A 15,875-nucleotide genomic window follows, 5' to 3' on the forward strand; every position below is an offset into this window, starting at 1 on the left:
TGTTCTCTATTGTTGTAAGGCGATTAGAAGTTTTCAATGTTTTTCTTAAACTCTTTTATCTTGTAATGGTTTTTAAATGCGCTTTTTATGCAAATCCGCGTTTGACCAAGCCCATAGCGACTGACGTGAAGGTTATATATGATGGGTTTTCTCAATCGATTACAGTACATCCCCTATAACACGGGTTCATATAAAACTGATTCCTATAACACGGCGAAAAAATTGCGAACGTGTTCATATAACACGCTACAGGAGACTTGTATAACACGTTAAAACATCATCGCCGACTCGTGTCGCAACAGGATTGGTCGAATCTAGACCAATAACAAATATTGCACGAACCGTTGAGTTTCAACTAGCAGCAGACCTACTGAAAACCATTCATTATTTAACGGCCATAAAAATTATGTTTATACTAGCTGCAAGGACCCACTTCGCAGGGTTTTTATTTGTAGGCAAAAAGTAACGATAGTGAAGATTAAGATAATTACATTATAGCCAATCTTACCCGTTTTCACAGAATGCAAGAATTAGGTTCCTCGTTTCCAGACTAATTAGAGAATTTTTACGTTTAGTCAAACGAACTATTTTCAACCTTTCTGGAACGTTTACAATCGTTCTATAATCGAACCAATAATCGAATTTTATGTTTGAATGTAATTCGAACAAATTCGAACAAAACATTCGAAATAGAAAGCCACTTTGAACCACTTTCAGCCTCATATCTCCCGCACCCTTATAGCTATCGAGACGCAACCACCCCTGTGCACGAATGGAGACTTGGGGCTACTACTACATACAAACACCATTCACGTGCGATGTGTAGTTTTGGCGAAAAAGTGAAATATATGGACACACACGTCCAGATTAATCATTTCTCCAACGTCAAGCGAATTTTTCGCAGAAAAATAACTTATCAGGAAACATGCGCCCACCGTTAGATGCGCCGCTCCACGACGAAAACAAGCTTAAGCAATGGCGTTGTCGAACGGTGCACACTCGGTAAATAATCGTACAATTTTTTGTTTATAGCATAGTTTATATGGATTACTTCCAAAAAATTATGCGTATTAGCCACTAAACTGCACACGTGCCAGGCTGTGATTGGCTCATGTATTTAAGTGACTTGTACGGCGCGTAAGTCATATAAAACGGAACGTGTCTACCGTATTATAGGGGGTCTACTGTATTATTTAAATGAATTATCGGATACTGGCTTTCTTGAAATCTATCCCATATTGCCCAGAATGATAGCCTGACATTATCAATACTCTTCAGCAGTTCCAAGAGTGAAAAATTTGGCTTGATCGCTGTTTTAATAACTTATTTGACTATTTTCCAATTATTCAGCACAAGTTTTACCAACATAAAACAAAATTTGAAAATTAACTTAAACACTTAACAGTTTATCGATAAATCAGCTGTATAAAAAATTTCTGAAATTCTTCAATTGCTTATTGTGGAGAAGTCGAAAACCGACTTAATTGCCTTGTTTATATTCAGCTTGTGCACAAACTTCTATTTAAAACTCTAACATTTTCAAAAATTCAACTTAGGATTTTCTCCTCCTTCAAGAAAGAGAAAACAATGCAGTCAAAACAACAGGAGAAAGTGAAAATTCAACCGAATACCAAATACGAATAGATAGTGTCACAGCTGCATGGAAAAACGTAAGACATGGCTTTAAATTTAATATAAGTTGTTTAATAAAAATAATGTTTTTTACGATTTGTTTAACTTGATTATTTTAAAATCGATTAATTAATAATAATAACAACAAGAATCATTAACTAGAAGGTTACTATATTCTTTCGTCTTGAATTATTTATATTATGCTTGTGTCTACTTCGGAAAATTCCGGTGAATTAAGACTCTCCGTCGGTACACAGGAATGTGCAAAGTAGACATAAGTATAATATCGATTAAAAGGATTTTTACGTAGAATGTTGTGATCGTCACTGGCTTTTTAAAATTTATGTCTGATAAAGTGATAAATTAATTAGCAACAATTTTTAAGGTTTGAACCGAAACAAGAGTTATTTTGACTTTCGAGTGGATAAGTAAATAACCACATGAGATTTTACGGATTGAGTGTCAATCCGCCTGTCATCGTAGAACCGTTGACGACATGCTGCTTGAGGCGCTTGTCATAAAATGTATTGCGTTTGCGTGGAACCGTGTCATAGGATATCACGTATTTAAATTAAGTAAAATGAGAATAAATTTAATGAGTCATACTCTGGTTGTGTTACAGCAGGTAAAGATAAAATATTTATTTTTTTTAGTTAGCGTTAATCAGTTTGTTTATTAGTAAAATTTAGATAACGTTGCATTAAGCATATTAAAAATTCACAATGTTTTAAAAATGGGTGGTTTATAAATGGCAAATCTTAGTGTAAACAAAAATCTGCATCTTACAGGATACTATTAAAATCTATCTCAAACGACCAAGAAGCGCTCTCAAAGAATAATTATTATATTTGTAATCAGTTGTGTCTGTTAGAACTTGATGCCTGCTCAACATCTGACTCTTCTAGAGTTACTATTTCGACATTCCACGGCTTTCCGGGCGTCTCATTTCTGATATAAGCCAAGTCAAGTGAAGAAATTCCTGGCCTTTCATTGTAGAGGATAGAAATGAAACATTGTTACTTGGAAGACTTCTCTTCTTCCCGATAGATGCTTTCTATAAGAATTTTATGGTATTGTGAATGTACCGAATGAGCATTGTCCTTGGTTTTAATACAGGTTTTTATTTATTTAGCTTTCTAGCTTTAAACCATCGTAGAGGCTTCCACAAATTTCTTTTGTCTTCAAGCTCAATGCACGTTTTCTGTGTAGAAAGACAGTGTGTTCACTGTGATATTCTGGCTTGCCTGAGACATTATCATAAATTAATTAATTGTTTATTATTAATATTTCTGATTTATAACTTTTAACGTTAGCTGTGAATATTGTAATAACTCTGCTTTTTTTAAAAATAGAAATTCGAACCAACATTAAATGGGATATCACTAAACATCCAACCGAGAGAATTATTAATTGTTATAGGTCCTGTTGGATCAGGGAAGGTAATTATCTTGTTTTAAATTTTAAATTAAAATTATACGCTTTATAATTTTAAGATTGTATAAAAACATTAATATAAATTATAAGTAAACAATTACATTTTTTTGTTTATAATAAAATAAATTTTCAAAATTTTGTAATTTTACCTCTTGTATAAATAATTTTATCTGTTCTTAATTCTATTTTGATTTGATTTTAATTTTTGACGAGAAAATATACATTTTTTGAACTTATCAAACAAAACGGCAAATCTTATTTATGTCACGTAGGCCTACGAAAAAGATAACTTGTTGGACAAGTATTTGTATTATGTAACTCGTGTGCTTAATTCCTTATAAAATCTTCTGTTACGTTTTTGTTTACATAAAACGAACTGACTAATAACAAGTGAAAATGATCGAATAACTGAATGTAGGAGTGTATAATTACGTGCTGAAGTCTTTGTTCATCTAACACATCGAATTTAGACATGAATATTTTTCTAAAATTATCAACACCAAAATTTTTATTACTTCACTTTCGTCTTAGAAAATTTTCTAAAAATATTCATAACATAAAAGTTATTCTTATTGCATAATTTCTAATTTTTTAACATTATAACAATTTATTTTTTAAAAATGTCTGCAATCTGTTTTTATAAACTCTTTGTAGTTGTTATGAAATACAGAACTGTAGAATCATATTTGACTTCCAATTTGAAATTTCATTGGACACATCTTAAATAGAGATTAGATTGTATCTTCTAGTATGTTTAACTATTGAGTGCGTGATTCTATTGATATCATTACTTTTTAGTTTGATTATATGTATGACAGATTAGTTTTTGGCATAGATCAGAGATTTATTCATAAATACGTCGAAGGTTGTCGCAATAATATTCTGCACGCATAATTTAATTTTTGTTATGTGTTAATTGATGTATCCTACGAAAGATTGTTTGCAGGTAAAATCTTAGAGATTCATGAATGTGCTGTTAGAGTTTCTGTTAGGAATTCATAGATTATGTTGTGTCGCCTCTTTACATTACATGCGTTTTAAAAGAAAGCAGTTAATAATTGAGATAATATTTTTACACAAATACGTTAATACTGTTAAAATGTTTATGTACTTATATAATTTATGCAAAACATTTCGTTACCAATAATGAAACGACATTAATTTCGATAGTCGTCTTTACTAATGTCCGTGTTGGGAGAGATTCCAATTACTTCCGGTGAAGTGTCTGTAAAAGGAAAGATCGCTTACGCTTCTCAAGAAGCTTGGGTGTTCAACGCAACTATCAGAGAAAATATATTGTTTGGAGAAGAATATCAAGAAGACAAATATAGAAAAATCTTGCATATAACGGCTCTAGAAAAGGTAAGATGATTTTTACTCTTGAAAATTATACTTTGGATTCCTTACTTCCTTTCTGGACGAAAAGTGATTTTATCAAGAGTACAAAAGCAATCTTTTTTTTATAAAAAAGTTAAATAAAAATGCCGATTTTTAGTGTTGGACTTTAATATAAAACGGTTATAGCAGGAATGATATAAAATTAAATATTATTAGCCGTAATAGTGATTTTGAATACAAAATAAACAAATTTAACTATCAAAACACCATCCATAAGTCAAATACGTTTAGAAATCAATAGTTATGTTTAATTTTAGTAAAGTTGTCAATGCACATTAAATTGAACATAATTATCTTCTATATTTATTTTTACTATTTTTAGGATATTAGCTTATTTCCTAAAGGAGATATGACAATCGTAGGAGAGAAAGGAGTGATAATGAGCGGTGGACAGAAGGCAAGAATTAATTTAGCAAGGTAAGACAGGTCTTTCCTAAAACTATATTTTTACGTGTGAATATATAAAAGTACAATTTTAATAAGAATAAGACAAATATACCGCAATAATAAATACAGATTAATGAAATTCAAATAGTGTTAATAAGTATAATAGTTTTGATTATACTCATTACATCCTGATAAAAATAATCACCCGAAACCTATAGGCTATAGTTTCACTTCTCACTGACATTTTCTAAATTCCCCGTGGTGTATTTGTTAAAAGTAAAACAAATAAAATATTTATCTGTTATCAAATAAACCACTTTAGACTGGTTATTTTTGACCTGGTAGAAGGGGCATCGTGTGCTGGTGTTCTATACTTTGTTTGACGCTTTCTGTTTTACTTCGTAATATAAAACACGAAAAATACTATTAAACGATAGAATAAGATCGATTGTATTTATTTTTTAATGATGATACATGTTTATATTTTCCAGAGCGCTATATGTGGATGCCGATATTTTCCTCCTGGATGATCCACTGAGTGCTGTTGATGTACCAGTGGCAAAACATATCTTCGAAAAGTAATTATTTAATATATACCATTTGAATGTTCCAATACATTTTATCTTTTAATCTGTTTCAGGTGTATAATGGAATATTTGAAGGACAAGATATGCATTTTAGTTACGCATCAAATACAATTTTTAAACTCTGCGTGTAAAATTTTAGCGTTAAAAAAGGTGAATACGTTAATTGTTTATTAGTTTTGTTTTATAAATTACTTTTTACGATAATAACGACATTCTTAATTTATTTTAACAACGAATGAATTTTAACACGAAAGTTCAAAATAATCAACACAAAATGTAACGACGTTCATTGAACTGATTAAATAACCAACCACAAAAATAATATATAATAATTGCACAATAGTATACTGCATACTATGAGGATAGTCCCAGAAGTACCCGACCTAACAAAATAGACACAAAAAATTTGGTAAAACATATCTTTATTTTTCGACATAGTCTCTTTGTAGCTCGATACACTTTTTCCAGCAATGTACAATAGCTTCGATCCCCTGTTTATAGTGAGAACTGTCGAGCTTCTCAAAATAGCCATCAACCGCAGACTCCACCTCTTCATTGTTGGCAAATCTTTTATCACCAAGCCATTATTTTAAGTTTGAAAAGAGAAAATAATCCGACGGGGCTAAATCTGGCCAATAGGGTGCATGAGGAAGCAATTTGATCCTTAACTCATTGATTTTGGCCATCGCAATAACGGATGTGTGAACTGGTGCGTTGTCTTGATAAAACAACACTTTCTTTTTCGCCAAATGTGGCCGTTTTTTCTTGATTTCATCACTCAAGCGCTGCAATAAGTTCGCATAATATTGCCGTTGATTGTTTTTCCTGGGTGAATCCCAAAAAACTGACGCTATGACCTTGCCAGCAAATGGAACTCTTTTCGCCTTCATTGGAGCTGATTCTCCCCTTTCAGTTCATTGTTTTGACTGTTCTTTCGATTCAGGTGTGAAGTGATGGACCCAGCTTTCATCCATGGTTATGAATCGACGCAAAAACTCGGCTTTGTTGCTGCGAAACATTGCCAAAGACTCGATTGAAACATCCTTATGACGCTGTTTTTGGCCCATTGTGAGGAAACGCGGGACCCATCTTGCGCACAGCTTTCTCATGTCTAAATTTTCAGTTAAAAGGCGATGTACAGCACTTTTTGAAATGCCTACCATTTCTGCTAGCCTTCGCACTTTGAGTCGACTGTCTTCCAATACAATTTTGTGGATTTTTTCAACATTTCTGGCATGGTCACCTCACTTGGTCGACCACTACGATGTTCGTCTTGGCAGCTCGTACGGCCTCGTTTAAACTCTGCCACCCAATATTTTATTGTCGTAAACGAGGGAGCAGACTCCCCCAGAGTAGAATCTAGTTCAGCTTTAATATTGGTTGAACTGAAACTTTTCAAATGAAAGTATTGTATTTGATTGTAAGATGACAAATTTTTTCCATGTTTACAAATTCACTGAGATTGTTCAATATTTATGGCTGCTAAAAAATACTATACAACGTAACGTCGTCAAACTTCAAACTTAAGCTTTATAAGGTTGATACTTTCGAACACAGTCGATTTTTTCAAACAAGTACCGCCATCTATGTCAGGTACTTCTGGGACGATCCTCGTATATGGACAATATATCAACTATGTACCATAAAAAATTTTTCAGTGGCTGTTTTCAGAAGAATGGCAGTTATTTCAGTGTAGATATGAGTTGAAAATTTGTGAAACTACATCAAACCAGTTGTGAATGAAGCAAAAATCGGTGACAAAAGACTGGTGTTTAGTGATTTATATCCAATGCACAGTGGTGGGTTTGAAAACAGTTACATTGTTTTTTTTCTGTTTACAGAAGTAAATACGGAATAGGGATTGCATTACCAATTCAAAAACCAGACCATACCAGTAATAAGATTATAGCGAGGATGTGGCCGATGTTTTCATTTCTAAAACGTGAACGGCGATCGTCGAGCGCTGCTTACAACATCGACGTTCGATGTTCACGTTTTAGAGATAATTGTTACTGATAAATTCAGTAAATATTAATATACAATAATAACATTTCAAAATTCAATTTGTGTACATTTTTAGATGTACAATATTTTTATTTATAACTTTAAAAACATAGAGACAATTGTATTTATATACCCGATATATTTTAGGGGAAATGTGAATTTATTGGAAATTTTAAACAATTGGAAAATTTAGAAATGCATACAGGAATATTACAAAAAGAAGAAGTCTCTGAAAACAGCATTGATTTAGAGAGTGCGGTTTTTAATGATAATGATGATGAAATTGAAAGTTTTCAATGTGATATGAATGATGACATTGACGACAGAAACAAGAGTAATGAGGTGAGAATTATTTATTAAGTAATTATTTGAGTGAAAATTTTCAGAATGGAATAACTGATGTTCAGCAGTTTTCATTTCTCGAATTTCATTTCTTCAAGTTTTGAACATGATAAATTTTTAAACATATCAAATAATAATGCGATTCTAGGAAAAAATTACTATTATCGATTTATTTCGAAAATTTTTCAATATCAACTTTTTGAATGAGTAATACTAACATTAATGGACGTATTTATATTAACACTAGCTGTTTCCCGCGACTTCGCCCGCGCAGGTTTTACAAGCAAACCCCATTTATATTCAGTATTTTAATGACCATAGTAATTGTTATATAACACCTACCGCCAAGAATCATGAGAATTTCTGAGAATCAAACTAACTGTTTTCAATTTGATCAATTTTTTGATGGGTCTAAAAATATGTTCGATTTCTTGCAAAAACGCTAAAAACTGCATTTGCGCTTATAAATCTATCACGTCGCTGTCTCTTAACACTTCAATTGTTACTTAACATCTTTCATTGTTAATAGTTTTATTGTTAACAACCTCTCCCCGTAAAGGGAATTTCGAAAAATCCCTTCTTTGTGTACGTTCTCATGACGTACCATAACTGTGTACCAAATTTCAACCTTCAACTTCTAACCGTTTGAGTTCTGCGCTTCTTATTATTATTCGGAGTGGCTATTTCAAAGGGCAATTATGGAAAATAAAAATAATATTGTCGACGATATGAACTTTAATATTCAAAAGGAAATTCAGAACTGGCAAGAGCTCCTCTTCGTTTAAGTTTGGCATTGTATAAAATAGAAATCAAATCAACTTTTTATTAACAGATACATTAATTACACTTTACATAGTTTTCACACTTTGTTTTCGGTTAATATTCAGTCACTGTATCACTTTGACTACTCACACTTCACTGTTTGTTTTTATTCACTCACTGCACTAATTTGGAATTTTCACTTCTTTTTCGGTTCTTTCCTTCGTCACTGACAGGAAACTGACGTTCGAACCCACGACGAATCTTGCGTTATATACCCCCACCAATGGGTTGTACCACCCATACAAAAAAGGCTTCCAATGTTCCACAATCAACAGAGATGATCCGGTATGTTCCCGACGTTCAAGAAAATCCGGAGCATTCTGGAACATTCTGGCATTTCTAGAGGGCGAAACTTCCAGTCTTTATATCTTCAACAGCGCACCCTTCAGGTAAAAACGGGAACCTTCTTCATGGATGGGAAATAGAGGGCTACCACACCATATAACTCCCTTTATCGTACCGGGACTCATTTTTGAGTTTTATCGGCACGCACATTGTACACTTACCTTTGTTATATATATATATATTGATTATACAGGAAGAATATTAAACACTTTTTGTGCGTTTAAAACGGTACGCAAACATACATACTTCGAGTCTTTAAAAGAATTTTTTATATTTTCTCTTACTTAATTAAAGATATTCTTACAGAATTTACACTTTAAAAGCTGTTTTATATCTAAGATCAAAATTAAAAACAAAATTTTCTTATGATGTTCCTTATAAAATATTATTCTAAAATATACTGTATTATTATAATTTTATTTAAAAAATTGGCTGACGAATTTACACATTAGAAACAATACATAGAAAGACATAAATATCTTCACTATTGGACATGGTGAGAGTGAAGGCATTTTAGTCTTTCTATGTATTTTTATTAATATTATTATTATTATAGTTTTATAATAATTAAGAATAATTCAAATTTTTATAATTAATTAAGAACAAGTAAATAATATTTTCGTTACAGAATGTGATTATAAAATATATCGTCGATTTCGAACCAAATACGCCATTTTATATGGAAAACGAACATTGGAAATATAAATATTTTAAATCGATATTCTGATCTTTTCCGCAAAAGAAAACATTATAGGAAACGAATATTTAAACGAAAGTAAATACAGAATAGGGATTGCGTTACTAGTCAAAAACCCATTTGTCAACATACCAGTAATAATATTATAGCGAGGTTTTGATCGAAGTTTACATCTCTAAAACGTGAACTCGTAAATTGTTAAGAACCACTTATTGTTTTTCCTAAATCTTTCTCAAAATTATTTAAAAACTTAAATATTTTCTGAAAAATTAAACTGAGCCTAGCCGGTGTAGATTTTGTTATTTCGACCCGACACGAATACAGTCGACCCCCCCCCCTATAACACGGGTTCCTATAATTCGGATTCCTGTAACATGGCGAAAAAATTGCGACAGTATTCGTACAAACACGATAAAAAAGCTCCTATAATTCGGTAAAACTTCATCGCCGATTCGTGTCACGACAGGATTGGTCCAGTCTAGACCAACAGTGGATATTGTACAAACCGTTGAGTTTAAACGAGCAGCGGATCTACAAAAACCATTTATTATTTAACGTCCATAAAAATTATATTAATATTAATGATGTCTCCAAAGTTCAGCGAATTTTTCGCAAAAAAAATAATTTATCAGGAAGCAGGCGATGACAAGCTCCACGACGAAAACAAGCTTAACTAATGGCATAGTCGAATGGTACACACTCAGTAAGTAATCCTACAATTTTTTGTTTATAGCATAGTTTATATGGATTATTCCCAAAAAACTATACGTATCTTGGAAATGTTGAGTCGAATTAGTCTAGAATCGGTTAATTTTATGGAAGAAACCTTTTAAACAGCCGTAGTCCGTAAACTGCACACGCACAGGGATGTGATTGGCAAGGTCTCCTAAAACATCAATTTCATAAAAGACGGAACGTATCTACCGTGTTATAGGGGGTCGACTGTACATAGATTTGGTGACATGTTTGTAACGTTCTGTAAAGCGGTTGAAATCCCGCAAGTTCGAGGGAAGACGTGAATGCCCAACGTCATATGAGAAAGAAAATTCAAGAAACTTTCAAAACACTGAATGTAACCAGAGACCTACGTGTAAATTCAGAAACTGGTTAAAACACACTCATGTGTGCGTGTTTGGAAAATTGAATTTACGCATATGTTAAACTCTCGTCGTAAAGTACAAAATGAAAATTAAAAATGAGATCGATGTAATTTGACAGCAATCGTAAACTCTATTGACGTGCAGCGCGGGACCAATTTGCACGCGAAGATTAGACCATTGTCTCTAATCTCATGTAACAAGCATGTTACAGGACAATACAAGGGAATTTCACTACTGGGTTATTATGAAATGATATAATAATAATTTTTATAAAAACAATAATAAAACAAAAACATATATGAATTTTAACAACGTTTAGTAAGTTATATATAATAATATAATTCTTCGACAATTCTACACGAATCAAAACGTAAACTTCTTTAAACACGAGCCTGTAATTTCAATCAGAACATCGCCTGTCTGCACTGTGCTAGGAAACCGAATCCAGGCTGCAGTCTTTGATCATATACGTACTCCCCTGACCAGAAATAACCTCGACAAGCCTTGGACAGAAAATTCGTGGAGATTATTTTTTACATATTTTTACAATGTGATTTTATTCAGTGATCACAATTTAAATTTGTTAAGATAAATACTGAAGTTATACATGCAAAATTTTATTTCTGTCCGTCTCGTGTATAACCTGGGCATATTGAAAAGACTTGTTAGCAGACCAAGCACCACTAGATTTCAAATTGTCCAACTCTATAAACATTTGATTACCAGGAAACGAGCTCTAAACGTTTCTGGAAGTACAAACGTTGGTTTGTACCTGCGAAATTCGATTACAAAAGCGTCAACCTTAGGATACAACAGATTTTATTCTTCAATTGTCAATGATAATGTTTTATTGAGATACTAAGTGCAATGACCAGCTTCGCTGGGTTTTTATTTGTATGTAATATAGTTTTTTTATATATAAAAGACTGTTTTTCTAAGTAATCTAGAATCTAGCTGCAAGGACCCACAAAAATTCAAAAACCTCCTGTAAATCTTGCATGACGCTTTATATTAACACTTCCTTTGTTATTCAACACTTCCATTGTTAACACTTCCACTATTGTTAACACTTCCATTGTTAACACTTCCACTATTGTTAACACTTCCATTGTTACACATCTTCCAAGTCAACCATAAATGGACATGTATGTCCCTATATTTTACTTTTTCGCCAAAACTACACATCGCACGTGAATGGTGTTTGTATATGGTAGTAGTCCCAAGTCTCCATTCGTGCATTGGGGTGGTTGCGTCTCGATAGCTATAAGGATGCGAGAGATATAGGCTTGAAAGTGGTTGACTTCGAAGATGTGTAACAATGGAAGTGTTAACAGTGAAAGTGTTAACAATGGAAGTGTTAAGAATGGAAATGTTAACAATGGAAGTGTTGAGTAACAAAGGAAGTGTTAATATAAAGCGGCTTGCAAAATTTACAGGCGGTTTTTTGCGCTTTTGCAGGAAATAGAACATATTTTTATGCTCATGTAAAAATTCTCTGGAAACGTCTGGAAACGGGGGACCTAATTCTTGCATTCTGTGAAAAAGGGTAAGATTGGCTATAATGTAATTATCTTAATCTTCACTATCGTTACTTTTTGCCCAGCGAAGCGGGTCTTTGCAACTCGTATATATATAGATATATAGATATAGATATAGATATTTCTTATTCCCCTATTTCTTAATTGTTAATTTTGGAGTAGAAAAAACACCTAATATTCAACACAGTGAATAGTTTGTTTCGTTACTCTATACAGGTATACCTCGACTTACGTCGTTTCGAGTTACGTCGTTCCCGATTATACGTCGTTTGTCAAAAAAGTATATGGAAAATAAAAATCGAGTTTAAGTCATTTTATTAGACTTTACGTCTGTCCGCCACAAATATTGTAGTCGTAATATCACTAGAAAAGCGTTTAAAGCACATAAAATCAAGTATGAACTGTATTTACAATACCTGCATTCGTAAATTTAGATTACTTTTTTTGTACTATATTAAAAACTAAACTTTAATACAATTGTTGGTAAGCTTAATAAATAAAATACAGAACCGGGAATGGTAATTTATGGTTTAGCCTAGTGACAAGTAGATTCGGAGACAAGTAAATTCGACTTACGTCGTTTTCCTGGAACCAATTACCGACGTAAGGCGAGGTATATCTGTATTAAACAAGGATAACACATTTAAGTTATATATATTCTGCTATTATAAGTTATATTTATTCTCCTATTAAGTTATATTTATGTCAAGAAATTACTTTTTAAGTTATTTTAGTTCGAAATAGCATATTAAAAATTTTATTCTAGTTTTAAGCAAAATTGAACGAATAATTTATAAATTTTTTAAAACATTATTCCTTTTAGGAAACGGAAAATAACCAAAGTACACGTGACAATGAAGGAGTCAAGAAACCAAGAATTTCAGTTTATAAATCATACGTCAATGCCGGAGCGGGACTTTTCTTCAAGATTGTTATTTTATCCATGTTAATTATATCGCAATCTTTTACAAGTACCAGCGACTATTGGCTAATCAAATGGTATGATATTATTATAATTAATGTATACTTTAACACGTCAACTGTATTTTCATATCAAATGTTTAATCAAAACATCATTACAATACATAACCCACATTCAATTCACTATTATCACAAGTTTCATGTATAATAAATGAAAAGTTTTGTGAGATGCAAGGAATATATTTCTTTACGAATGTTATAATTTGGCATTTAAAATAAATGTCAGCATAAAATTTTTTAAGTTATATATCTGAATTTGATATAAATATTTTTCAAAGAATTCATGAATATTTATTTCAAGTGTGTATCTTAAACAGGTAAAATTATTTTTGGATTATAAATTTAAAAGTTAAAGTGATAATTATTAAAAAGATTTAGTTAATCCTTTTGTGAAGAAGACATGTTTTTTTGTAATCTTGAAAAATGTTTGAAACTTTTTTTCACAAAACATCGATAACAATCTCATCTTGACAACACAGCTTCATTAATGGAGTGGCCTGTAAGAACTGGAACAAGATCTCACTTACACGATATTTTTTTCCAGTGCCAAGCTCTGTGATATACGTCTATTCCCTTAGCAAATTTTTATCAGACTGAAAAAAAATGTCAATGTGTGGAAAATATTCCCGGCAAAATTAATCTATAATACAATTGATCGCAAGGGTAAGAGATTGCAATGTCGTCCACAGTTATACATCTTATGGTAAATGATGGGAATCTGGCTTAAATTTTCACTAAAATTGCTTTATGTATTTATGTAGATATAATTACTTCGTCATCATTCGGTAGATATCAAAATCATTTATATGTATTTTCTTTCTATAATGCACTTAAGTAATTTAATTGTATTTTATTCTGTTAAATATAATAATTACAACGTGTAATTGTTATTTTATTTTTAATTTTCAGGTTGCAAGATATAAGAATTTATAGCCACAGCATTGAGAATGTCGAAAATATTACATCTAACACAAGTAATGTTCACAACATTGAATACAAAAATTTTTATCACAGTGAAGAATTCAACATGTATGTTTACGTTGGATTGATATGTGTCGTATTTCTAACGACGTTAACTTCTGGATTATTGGTATACACATTCTTTACAATTGCTTCTTTCAAGCTGCACAACAATATGTTTCGTTGTATCATTCGAACTCCGATATCATTTTTGGATAACAATCCCGTTGGTATGTGAAATCTATTTATTTATTTTATTATTAAATTAATGAAATTCGGAAACAAATTTTTCGATATGATATAACTTCCGTAACTACATGTGCTGCTTATACTTTCATTTTTCGTATCAGAAATATTTGTTACTGGTTAACATTATAGCATTTGATGTGAAACTATAGCCTAATACATGTTGTATTCCACAGAAAATGACTGGTAAAACTAGTTTAAAAAAGTAAAGCTCAGCAAAATCATCTGAACATATGAAATATTTTAAAGTAGTGACACAAGAATAGTGGAACTAGATTTGACAGTAACACTCAATATGTCAATAAAATGCACATTAGCCAGACTAGAACTACGGAAAGTTTTCGATGAATCATTGTCACCAATATTATAAATCGGAAAAATAAGCATTGCCACAGAAAAACGCTTTGAGCTTTTCTTTGTACCTCGAACGTTTTTTCAAGGTGTTCAATCAAATTATTGTAACTGCAACAACAACAAGGGAGAAAGTAATGCTGAAAAACCTTTTTTGTGACAATGCGTATTTTTTCAATTTATTATCCTGATGACATTGCTTCTTTAAAAAACTTTGTAACTGTAGTCTGTGTTATTTACACTTTGTTTACATGTTGACTTTTAGTGTCAAATCTGCTTTCAGTATTCTTATGACACAACTTACGAAAATACTTTATTTACACATTTTTGGCGAGTTTTTCAACTTGGTTTCAACAGTACTCTTAATGGATTTTAAGTACTTTTCTGTTATCGATATCTTCACGAGAAAATATATTTCATGATAATTTTAAATTTGTATGGCACTCACGAGATAGCCTGAAGATATCTACAGGATCTAATACACTTAGCACCAACTTCTACCTTTAGCTATTTGTGGCAGCACTCAATTGTTGGTGTTTTCTACACTCACGTTTTCTTTTAGACCCTTCGGGGCGATGCAGCCTTGCAGCCTAAAAACTGTATGCTAACATTAAACGTAGAAGGTACTATAGCAGGGGTCGGCAACCTGCGGCTCGCGAGCCACATGTGGCTCTTTGGATGTGAAGCTGCGGCTCTTTAGTTCCATACGCAAATATTATTTATTTTATAAAAAAACATTTAAAAATCGTTCTGAATCGATTAACGAGGATTAGGCACTGATTCTATCTCTCAGCCACTTGTACTCGCTTTTCACCGCACCCGTCCCCCGTGACACGCGTCGTCACTGTCGTCAGTCCGTCAGAAGCTCTCGAATGACGCTGTCGTCGGATGTTTCTATGAGGTTTAATTCACTTTCGACTCAAGACAATTTGGCGTCTTCACCAGTGCTTTGGCTGTGACGTATATAGTTTGTTGTTTCGAGTAAAAGAGTTAGAAGCGAATTATCTTCTCAAAGTTATGTATGTACAGTACATATATATAATAATAATAA

At 32.2% G+C, this 15,875-nt stretch overlaps 1 protein-coding gene across 1 annotated transcript in view; it reads left to right on the forward strand.

The window, feature by feature from the left end:
- Positions 1–15,875, forward strand: part of LOC111642428 (multidrug resistance-associated protein 4-like) — a 76,802-nt gene that overhangs the window by 24,183 nt on the left and 36,744 nt on the right. The window contains exons 9-17 of the mRNA XM_023388780.1: positions 1,557–1,670; positions 2,985–3,071; positions 4,237–4,428; positions 4,787–4,881; positions 5,343–5,429; positions 5,492–5,588; positions 7,590–7,784; positions 13,110–13,285; positions 14,177–14,457. Of these exons, the coding sequence (XP_023244548.1) occupies positions 1,557–1,670; positions 2,985–3,071; positions 4,237–4,428; positions 4,787–4,881; positions 5,343–5,429; positions 5,492–5,588; positions 7,590–7,784; positions 13,110–13,285; positions 14,177–14,457 (1,324 nt within the window). The remainder of the gene's footprint in view (positions 1–1,556; positions 1,671–2,984; positions 3,072–4,236; positions 4,429–4,786; positions 4,882–5,342; positions 5,430–5,491; positions 5,589–7,589; positions 7,785–13,109; positions 13,286–14,176; positions 14,458–15,875) is intronic.

This window comes from Centruroides sculpturatus, unplaced genomic scaffold (genome assembly GCF_000671375.1).
Source record: "Centruroides sculpturatus isolate CEXI.00-Female unplaced genomic scaffold, Cexi_2.0 scaffold1219, whole genome shotgun sequence".
In the NCBI taxonomy this organism is placed as follows: domain Eukaryota; kingdom Metazoa; phylum Arthropoda; class Arachnida; order Scorpiones; family Buthidae; genus Centruroides; species Centruroides sculpturatus.